The sequence below is a fragment of the Castanea sativa genome, chromosome 4, assembly GCF_040712315.1.
Source record: "Castanea sativa cultivar Marrone di Chiusa Pesio chromosome 4, ASM4071231v1".
In the NCBI taxonomy this organism is placed as follows: Eukaryota; Viridiplantae; Streptophyta; class Magnoliopsida; order Fagales; family Fagaceae; genus Castanea; species Castanea sativa.
Window position 1 is genome coordinate 9,996,684 of NC_134016.1, and position 11,760 is coordinate 10,008,443.

The 11,760-nt window shown below is 34.4% G+C and overlaps 1 protein-coding gene across 1 annotated transcript; it reads right to left on the minus strand.

The window, feature by feature from the left end:
* Positions 1–10,058: 10,058 nt before the first annotated feature.
* On the minus strand, positions 10,059–11,492 carry LOC142630597 (thaumatin-like protein 1). The gene is made up of 2 exons (XM_075804616.1): positions 11,336–11,492; positions 10,059–10,890 (listed from the first exon to the last, which is right to left on the minus strand). The coding sequence occupies exons 1-2, from the start codon at positions 11,388–11,390 to the stop codon at positions 10,211–10,213; spliced, it is 735 nt and encodes a 244-aa protein (XP_075660731.1). The 5' UTR covers positions 11,391–11,492; the 3' UTR covers positions 10,059–10,210.
* Positions 11,493–11,760: the final 268 nt, after the last annotated feature.

The window sequence follows — 11,760 nt, forward strand, 5'->3', positions numbered from 1 at the left end:
CTGCTTTGTCTCAAAACCCTTTTCGTTCCAGGGCATCTCCCTATGATCCTACTCCTTCACATGTTAGGTTCTATGATGATAAACCCCGTAAGGACTTTTTAGAGAACTTTTCCCGACGAGGCATTCATTCGGAACGCCAAGTCATCTTATCGGACTTTTTCGATACTGACTTTTCCACTGTCATCTACCGTAGGGGTTGGGAGTCATTGTGTGGCATCCCGATCACGTGCCCTTCTATGATCATACAGGAGTTTTACTCCAATATGCACGGATTTAACTATTCTGTATCTCATTTTATCACTCGCGTTCGAGGTACGCGCATCGTAGTCACTCCGAATGTTATTTCTGAGGTGCTACATGTCCCAAGGGTAGCGCATCCCGACTACCCCGACTGTGATCGTCTTAAGAGTATGTCTAAAGATGAACTCATGTTTCTATTTTGTGAGATACCTTCTTTTTAGGGTGACTGTCAAAACACCCCTTGCTCGGCCTTTGCTAAAGGTCCGAGATTCCTTAACATGGTGATGACATTCGTTCTCCATCCTTTGTCTCACTATAACTCTATCACAGAGCCTCGTGCTCGTTTTTTGTTATCCCTCTTAGAGCACATTTCTATTGACTTACTTTCTCACTTTATTTTATCTTTCATAGACGTCTATGGGGACACAACGACCCATGATAAGCTCATTTTTCCTTTGTCTATCATGCGAATCATTCGCCATTTTTCTGTCTCCTATCCCGACTCAGACCACTTCTTTGTTATGTGTGCCATAGACGCTGCTACCGTTAAACGGAGCAAGGCGCAACTTCGACCAAGGCGGACATGGATTGAAATGACGACTTCAGCTTCTTCAACTCCTTCCTGTTCTACGAGCAGTGTGACTCTTGATGCAATCATGGCACAACTTCAACGCATGGATGCTCGCCTTGACACTCTCAGCGATGAGTTATGTCAGGTGAACACCTGTGTCGGTAGTATTGCACGACGACAGGCTCGCCTTGGTTGCTTCGTTGAGTCTCCCATTTCTTCTCCAGAGACTTCTAAGGATAAGGACGACGATGGTGGCTCTGATGGAGGTGGTGATGAGGATAATGGTTCTAGCTCTTCCAATGATGATGAGATGACTGCTTGAGTTACTTGCCCTTTGTCATTCATGACAAAAAGAGGGAGTAGTTTTGGGATGAGAGTAGTCATGTATTTAAGGGGAGAGTTAGTACATAGGAGATTTTTCTTCGGGGGAGTGTGTATACTTTGAGGGATGTAGTGAGAACTTATGTATCTTTTCTTTTCTTTATCTTTTAGATACTTTGTTCATGTACCTTTGGTCTTGTGACCACTTTGTAATAGCAAACCTTTTATTCATTATTGATATATATATATATATATATATATATATGTATATGATGAGGTTGTTATTACAATTCTTTCACCTATCTCTTCATGTGTTGTTTATTTTCTCTCTTTATGCACATGCTTTTTATTATTTGTATGTAATCTTTTTATTTCTGTTTCATACTAAGATGTCGTGATGAGTTTTGTTTAAAGTGTTTCAGAAATACAAGTTGTCAAAGTCTTTCTTGCTATGAACCATTTTCTTGCAAAGTTTTTCAAGAGTTTGTATTAGGATAGATTTTATTGTATTCAACAAGTGAGTATGAGTTGAGTGATTAATGACTTCTCTCATATGTTCATTTGTTTGTTGTGATTTTGTCACGGATTGCCAAAGGGGGAGATTGTTAGGACATATGTGATTCATGTTAGGAACATATGTCATCATGTATTGGCTATCCTTTGACAAAACACACTTTACTTATAATTGGGTAGATCTAGGATGTGTTTAATGCTTCAAGAAACAAGGTTTCAAGTTCAAGTGTTAAAGCCATGCAAGTTTGTCCAAGAATCAAGTGATGAAGTGTTGGATTTTAAAACTCAAAAGCTAGCTCGACAACTATCATCTATTGAGATTTAAAAAGCTGTTTTAGCCCGAAACTCAACAATTGTTCAATAAATAGGGTATCTATCGAGATTTAAGAAAGTCAGTTTTTCAATTCTGATTTTCATCCAATCTGTGAATAGATGTTTGAGCTTTCTTTACTCACAACCCTAAACATATATAAGGATTATTTTCAGGGCCGTCACAGCTGATGCACATCAATGCAAAAGTTTTTCACAAGCATATTATAAACCGGAGACATATGCCCTAGTTCATCTTTCTCTTGAAGAAGCTGCTGTGTTTGTACACCGTAGAGTTTTGTGACCAAGGGGTTTCGTGATCTTCATTGTGTGATGAACTGAAGAACTTTGCAGCCAACATTCTTCAAAAGTTGGTGATTAAGTCGCGTACTAGGATCTGCACATCTATTGGTTAGTTACATACTGGGAGCTGTACATTAAAAGGAGAGATTGTTACTACAGAACAAGTCTAATTGGGTATTGGGGTAAGAGTTCAACTGTAAGTTGGTATAAGGTACTGCGATTCCTTCACTTGTAACTGCTTGTTGTGATAATAGTGAATTCTTGGGAGTAATGACCTTAAAATCACCAGGTGGTGTTTTTGCCTTAGAGGTTTTCCCCATTCGTAAACAAATTACCGTGTCAACTTTAATTTCCGCTGCATTTTATTTTAGTTGGTGATTTGTTTATGCTACCATGTGTATTGCATGTTGATTTGATTAATTAATAAACTTGGCTAATTAATCAATTAATTCATCACAAGGGGTCAATACATTCTTGGCCTATCACACATAAACTGTAAAATCCATCTCTTATTCAAGATTCATCTTCTTATATTGGATTTTCCCCCCTATTGACAACACATAAAAGTTTTTTTGCTTTTAAGTGTGTTTTTGGCCTTACCAAAAAAAATTAGAAAATGAAAGGAAAAAAAAGTTTCGGTCAAGCAGTTGGATCCTAAAGAGAAGAAGAATTTAACCAAATAAAGAAATGATGGTCAATGCAATAACATCCGATATTGAACGATATGGAATGAAATTTTGAAAGATTTGGGGTCTGTTTGATTCTCACTTCACTCATATCTCACTTCATATATCTAAATACTCATAATTCAAATCTAATTCTCATATCTCATTTCTAATTCCCAATTTTCTCTTAACTCACTCTAGAATGTGTTTGGCATCAAAAATCTATTTAGTTTTCACTTTTCACTTTGAAAAAAAAAAAAAAAAATTTTAACTAAATTTTGTGGAGCCCTCAAGTTAGAACTTTCATTGCCTTTCTCTTAAAAACCCGTGTGATAGACCGGAACCCACTCCCTCACGCTCCATAGGAATGAAACCTAGAGGATGAAGAAGGCGAAACCCACACACCAACGGTAAAACATTCTAGGAAACCCAACAAACCCAAACCCAAGTCCATCACCACTATCAATGCCAAACTCGAACCCACCACCGTCAACACCACCAACGGCCACACAACGAAAAGAAAAATCTCAACAACCAAAAGAAAAATCCAACCATCATCTACACCCACAAAAAGAAAAAGTTTCCAACCATCAATACCACCACCAACAACCACACAAACCCATCTCCATCACAGCCCAAACTTCAAACCACAACCACAAACATAGAAAAGCCAAACCCACCAATACAAAATCTTTAGATTGGCGATCCAAAATTGCCAAACCCACAAACACAAAGAACCTAGACCGAAACCCAAAACCAGGAATCCTTAGATCAAAGACTAAAATCACAAAAATGAGGAGTGACTTTCTGTTTCTAGGTATAGATTTATGCGTGGGTGAACATGGTGGAGTGGGTCTGAAAAAGAAAGAAAGAAAGAAAATGAAAGAAGAAGAAGAAAAAAAAACCATTGGTGGTGGAGTGGGTTTGAAGAAGAAAGAAAGAAAAGGAAAGAAGAAGAAGAAGAGAAAAAAAATGTCGTTGGTGATAGAGTGAGTTGGACTTGATAGAGACAAGCCAGGAGAGTGGGTCCCACAAATTTGGTTTTCTTACAACTTTGCCACTATAACTCATATTTCATAATCCGAAAACACCAAATCTTGTTTCCAGTTTTCATCACACAAACTTAAAATTTTGAGTTTTGAGTGATGAGAACATAACTCAAAAATGTTGCCAAACAACAATTCTTCTATGGGTTGCACGATTTATATAACTCAGTTTTCACCCAATCCAAACACCCTCTTGATTTTGCAATCTTAATCAAAATCTCTCTTAAAAAGTACACCTGAGTTTGGTGATTGACTAGCTTACAAAAAATCATTAGATATTTTAAGAGTATTATGACGTAGTACTCTATCTTTTCACATGAATGGTAAATTAATAGGAATTTAATTAATGGAACTCACTATTGTGTGAGATGAAGAAGTATCACTTCACTATTCTCTCAAAATACTAATACTTGAGCCAAGTGAACTTGAAATCTATCGGTTCGACGCATTTTCTAGGTCTAGGTTAATTTACCCCAAGTGGAAAAGAATTTTCAAATTACATAAAGAAAAAAATTGTTATACAAACCTTGTTACGCGTACACATTGTTTGAACTAAAATTCTGAGTTGAAAACACGATTTCAATTCAAAAAATGGGTTTATAACAATGTGTGCAACAAATATTACTTATTATGTTATGAGACTTGATTCATGTGTTGGAAGTATAGTTTGAAAATTGTCCAAGTTGTTAACAAAGTTACAAAGCAATATCAATAATATATCAGCAAAACAAGATATGCTCAGATTAACTTATAAGCAAAATAGACAAGTGCAAAAGAGTATAAAATTAAGAATTAAGTAAAACTTATTGTCGAGGCACGGAACTAAATCCGCTATCCTTAAGAAGCAATCGCCCCCATTGGAATGAATCTGTTGGTGCAAATGGCGCAAGCGGTCGTTCTTCAGAATACAAAGGCAACACTGTTAATATGCACTCACAAACAAAAAAGTTTTACTGTTTTACTTCCAAGAAAAAAAAAGGTTTTACTGTTGAAATCGTCTGCAGAACTCTCATAACCATTTCCAGCCGCCCCGGGTCAAAGTTCAAACCGTCCACAGAAAGTCGTGTTGAAATCAGAGAAATTAGTAATGGCATAACTTAAGTTACAAGTCGCATATGGAGTAGTCTTCAATTTCTAGTAAAAAACCTAACCTTAAGTCATGGGAGAACTAGACTACCATTAATTCGTCTCAACCTCACACGTTGTTAAATTGACTACAAAACAAAAGTCTATTGAACATAACACCATTAGGCTATTAGCCATTCTAGACAACCCGCTGTTGTAAAATACGCCAAGTTCCTCAGCTACATGCTTCTCCAATACGTAACAAATAATGATACAGTCGCAATGAAAAGTCCAAGCTTGCCCTCAACCAAAAAAAAAAAAAAAAAAATGATAATAATAATAATTAAAGAAGAAGAAGAAAAGTAAAAGTCTAGTTTCCCCGCATGGACCGCCATGAAATCCGCAACCACCTATAAGCCTATATATATAGCCAACCAAGTTCTTTGGATTATCACCATTCACCACCATCAAACTTCTTACACACGCGCGCGCACACACACACACACATATATATATATATATATATATTTGATTTTCTTGAAATTTCGCAAGCATGAATGATATAATAAGAATATGTAATCCAACGGTTAGATTTTCAAAATTTACACTCAATATAAAGATATATGAGGATTTTGAAGGGGTTTTTCTCCAAACTAGTTTGAAGGGAAACTTTGTTCATGTCAAAATCTCTTGGTTTGATTTTCAGACAAGGAAGGAAATTAAAAATTATCATATAATCTTTAATTTGGCTTATTTTAAATTAAAAGTTAAAAATCATCTATAATATTAATAAGTGGATTCCCATGTTTCGTCTTCACTTTTTGGCATATCAAAATACATTCATACAAATTTTGAAATAACATATCTTTAGTTTAATTTTTTTTTTCCTACAAAAAAGCAAAAAATGTTAAAACAGTAATGCTATCTCATGTACAATAGGATAAAAAAAAAAAAAAAAAACTCGTTATTCTCACCACCCATTTGTATTCAAATGCTTCAATTATCTTTATAAAAAAAAAACAAAATTACTTCTTCCAAAAAAAAAAAAATCACTACCTTACGTAAAAACTACTCATTCTTATTCCAAAATTTCTATGTTTTTTTTTAAAAAAAAAATTCTTTAAAACATTCCAAAAATTTTGTTGTCTAAATTCTATATAGTTATTGCAAATCTCCATCCATCCACACTAACATAGATCATACTTCTTTTGTTTAAATTCAAAATTTTTTACTTTTCACAATTCTTATCCTAATCAATAAATTCAAATGTCCCATTGCATTTCAATTTCTTATGTTTCTCTATCTCATTTTTAAACATTATTCCACAATGTCTTACCTCTTTCTTTTTTAAAAAAAATATAGGATTATATATTTACGACTTTTAAACATTATAACACTAATCTAAAAAAAAAAAATAAATAAAAAAGAGTGTTATTGCACATGCAAAGCGCGTGTAATGAGTTTAGTAAAGATAATAATTTGATTAGTAAGTAGCTAAAAAGTGGCTTTTAAACTTGTAATTATCCTTTAAAAAAATCAGAAAATCAAGGTAAGATTGCGCAAACAACAAAATTGGAGATTTCCTTGGACACTAGTGTCGATTGTGTCTAGCATCCTATCAAATTCGAATTTTGGCAACTCTTACCAACTCAAAAACTCAGTAACATGCATGAGGATTAAGAGTCTACTTAGATACCGCTTATTGCTGAAAACTGAAAACTATAAATACTGTAAAAAAATAATTTTTAAATGTATGAATAGTACCGTGAGTTGTGAGACCCAGTTTTAAAGTTGGTTTTTTGAAAAAAGTATTTTGCAAGTTCTGTGAACAGTGCATGAGACCCACTAAAAAAAAACACACTGCTGGGAAACACAAAACATGCTTCCTAAACGGAGGCTAAAACAAGTTAAAAAACTTGTAGAGGGATGGAAAGGAGGGAAATTCAAATCATACAACCCATTGACCCACCCCTACAAATAGCGCCTCATTGAATGATAGTGGCTATTATTTACACTATTTGAGTAAATAAAAAATTTTGTATTGTAATATAATGTCTAATTTTTTCTCTAAATTTTTTTTCTAGATAATTTATTCTCCCTAAAAATTAAACAATTTCTATTCAATCTAATTAAGTGCACTTTGGTCCAATTTGGTGCACTTGGTCAATTTCGATCCCCTTCAATCCATTCTCAAGTTTAGCTTAAAAATTCATTTTTTTCCTTAATTTTTGGGTTGAAAAGTATGAAATTTTATTATATTTGGGCTACACTCTTTAGTTTTGAGTTAAAAAATACAAAGAAAATAGCTATTAAAATTAGAAATACGAGCCCTAAAAATGCTATAAAAATAATAAATATTCAAAATTCTTATTTGATCCACAATGGTTTTATTTGGTCTACTCTGTCCACTAAAGTTATATTCGATTTATTCAGTCTTATTTAGTCCAATTTGGTCCTATTCGGTCCATTCAGTCCGTATTAGACCTATTTGGTCCACATTGGTCCTATTTTGTCCACTTTGTACCATTTTGTCCACTTCGGTCCTATTCGGTCCACTTTGATCCTATTCGATTTATTCTTTCCATTTTGGTTCACCTCAGTCCTATCCGGGCCATTCGATCCATTTTTCCACTTTGATTCTATTTGGTCAACATTGGTTCTATTCGGTCCATTCTGTTTACTTTGGTCTTTTCATTTCACATTGGTCCTATTTAGTCCATTATGTCCACTTTGGTCCTAATTTGTTCATTCGTTCTTATTCAGTCTACTTTAGTCCTATTTGGTGTCCCATTTGGTCCCCTTTGGTCCTATTCGGTCCACTTTGTTCCATTTGGTCCAATTCAATCTATTTTGATCCACTGTGATCCTTTTTTGTGCACTTACATAATGAGAAAATATATATGTTTGGGTTGAAAGAACCTATTCTAAATCCAAATTTATTAATTGCAATATAAGAAAATATATTTTTGTAAGCATCATTATATCATATTTATTGTTGGCTGATTTCGTGCCAAAGTTTCTAATCACAACAATTTGTGTCATTTGGGTTAAGCTCTTTTGGTCTTCAAGAAGAAAACGAGTTGAAAGTTAAACTGTAGATTCTGAAGAGCACAACCCGAAAAATAATTATTTTGTATGTATTAGTAGGGGTGTATGTATGTCCCTTATTTCTTCTCATTCAATCTTTATAGTTTTGAAATTGATACAGGACAAGTGAAACATGTGCATACACAATAAAGGACACTTGTATTGAAGAGTCGTATCCAAGAACAAAGAAATGAATTTGTCCACTACTTTAAGAGGCAACATGCCAGAGTGTTTTGCACCATCACATCACTTATATAAAAATTAATAATTAAAAAAAAAAAAAAAAAAACTGATTCCAGCTAATCTAACAATATTACACATGTACCAATTGATCAACAATGAGGTGAGGGGGTACGCAGAGCGAAGCTCTGATTATTCCAACATTGGTGTTTTCCCACATAACCTTGGTAGAATAGAGAGTTCACAAATAAGATTATCCTCGAAATCTCCACAATTATAAGCTTCAATTTCATGTAACAAAAAGGAATCAGAAAGAGCAGAGGGGATGTTTGCCTTCCAAACAGTGGTAGGGCTGCTGGCAGATTATCCTTATTGAAACACAAAGACAAGCTAGAATCTAAGGCATTCTTAGGATGCTAGACACAATCGACACTAGTGTCCTAGGAAATCTCCAATTTTGTTGTTTGCGCAATCTTAGCTTAATTTTCTGATATTTTTAAGGATAATTACAAGTTTAAAAGCCACTTTTTAGCTACTTATTAATCAAATTATTATCTTTACTAAACTCATTACACGCGCTTTGCATGTGCAATAACACTCTTTTTTATTTTTGTTTTTGTTTTTTTAGATTAGTGTTATAATGTTTAAAAGTCGTAAATATATAATCCTGTATTTTTTTTTAAAAAGAAAGAGGTAAGACATTGTGGAATAATGTTTAAAAATGAGATAGAGAAACATAAGAAATTGAAATGCAATGGGACATTTGAATTTATTGATTAGGATAAGAATTGTGAAAAGTAAAAAATTTTGAATTTAAACAAAAGAAGTATGATCTACGTTAGTGTGGATGGATGGAGATTTGCAATAACTATATAAAATTTAGACAACAAAATTTTTGGAATTTTTTAAAGAATTTTTTTTTTTTTAAAAACATAGAAATTTTGGAATAAGAATGAGTAGTTTTTACGTGAGGTAGTGATTTTTTTTTTTGGAAGAAGTAATTTTGTTTTTTTTTTTTATAAAGATAATTGAAGCATTTGAATACAAATGGGTGGTGAGAATAACGAGTTTTTATTTTTTTATTTTTTATCCTATTGTACATGAGATAGCATTACTGTTTTAACATTTTTTGTTTTTTTGTAGGAAAAAAAAAAAACTAAAGGTATGTTATTTCAAAATTTGTATGAATGTATTTTGGTATGCCAAAAAGTGAAGACGAAACATGGGAATCCACTTATTAATATTATAGATAATTTTTAACTTTTAATTTAAAATAAGCCAAATTAAAGATTATATGATAATTTTTAATTTCCTTCCTTGTCTGAAAATCAAACCAAGAGATTTTGACATGAACAAAGTTTCCCTTCAAATTAGTTTGGAGAAAAACCCCTTCAAAATTCTCATATATCTTTATATTGAGTGTAAATTTTGAAAATCTAACCGTTGGATTACATATTCTTATTATATCATTCATGCTTGCAAAATTTCAAGAAAATCAAATATATATATATATGTGTGTGTGTGTGTGCGCGCGCGCACGCGCGCATGTGTAAGAAGTTTGATGAGTTTCTTTCCAAACTAGTTTAGAAAGAAACTTTGTTATTTTGATATGCAATTAACTTCAATTAATTGAATTAGAGATAAAATTGCATGCGATCAATAGTATACACTATGAAAATATCCTTGCTTTGAGGGTGAATCATCCGGTAAAAGTAAAAGGGGAATTGGAAGGGTATACATATGTAGTAGATCTAAGGATGACAAAAGCCTCCTGTGAGGATATTAATTTGTTACGTTTTATTCAAATATTTATTTCATTGACACAAACATACATGTGCCTTTGTACGTGAAACTTATCAGCTTCTTATTACTATTTAAAGAGAAGGGAACGCATAATTCCTCTCCCTAATCTATGGACAGAAAGTGATAACGTAGTTAGGTGCACCAGAGCAAGTAAATGTGCTGTTCTGATCATCATAAGCATAGCTATAAGCTTGAGGACATTGCTGCTCAAAGATCTGAGAGTAGTTTGTGGGTGGACATGTTTCAGGCGTGCCATATGCGCCAGTGCAACAATATTGTGGTTCATTGAAAGCGGTACATGCACTCTTGCAAGCAATAACGCTCCCATCAGACCCTTTCACTTGCAGCTCTGCTGGGCAAGCCGCGTTCACGTTGGCTGGACAGCTTGAGGCCTTGCATTCGCCAGTTCCGCCTTGTGTGGCTACTGAAACAGGCAAGTTGAATCCATCTACAAGGCTAACATCATAGAAGTCCATTCCACCATCGGCGGCTATGTTGATTTCTACCAAAGAAGCTGGCGGAACTGCACCGTTACCATTGCATGAAACTTGACCAGAGCTACATTCTGCAGTAGCGCAACGGAACCTTCCGGAGCTATCTGTGGAGCATAGGGTACGGGCCCAGAATCGGCCTTTCCATGGAGCTTGGACATCTATTGCTGAGGATGCCATAGATGCTAACTCAAACCCGGTAGTTGATAATTGAGGTTTTTGGTCTGAAGTTAAGGTTCCTGGCCAAACGGTATATGGACAGTTGTTTGTGAAAGTTATTCTAGCAGAGTGAGCACCTGCATGGAATGTGTATAAACCAAAATCATCGTCACCATTTTGAACATGAAAACAAAACCTGTATTGTAAGCAGCAAATATAAGTAGGAGATGCAACGTTAATTTTAACGTGTAGATCACACGTATCATGATGGTGCATGGTTATAATTCGACGGGCTGCAATAATAGGAACTACCATATTATTCTTTTAACTATCAAAAGTAAATAAATAAGAGTCGTGATAAGAAGAATATGCGTGAACGCTATGCCTTATTAGTGAGGTTTCATGAGTTTATTGTGTAAGTTCCCATATGATGAAGAAAGGGGCAAATCAAAACTGCCAGAGTGATGAATGACTTGTAGCAACCTAGAATTGTGTGATTCTTTTGGCTGTATATTAAGCACTTCTAGAGAGAAAGAGAGAGAGGGTGTGATGCTGCAAATAGTGATTAGTGAGGAGGCATACCAGATAGGAAAAAGAAGGCCAAGGTGAGGCCGTAGAGTGCCAGAGTTTTCATCATTGTATGATATCGTTGCTATAAATTGGTGGTATATAAGAACTAACAAGTATGATGAACTTCTGTGTACGTGGTATGGTGGTGAATGGTGATAATCCAAAGAACTTTGTTGGCTATATATATAGGCTTATAGGTGGTTGCGGATTTCATGGCGGTCCATGCGGGGAAACTAGACTTTTACTTTTCTTCTTCTTCTTTAATTATTATTATTATCATTTTTTTTATTTATTTTTTGGTTGAGGGCAAGCTTGGACTTTTCATTGCGACTGTATCATTATTTGTTACGTATTGGAGAAGCATGTAGCTGAGGAACTTGGCGTATTTTACAACAGCGGGTTGTCTAGAATGGCTAATAGCCTAATGGTGTTATGTT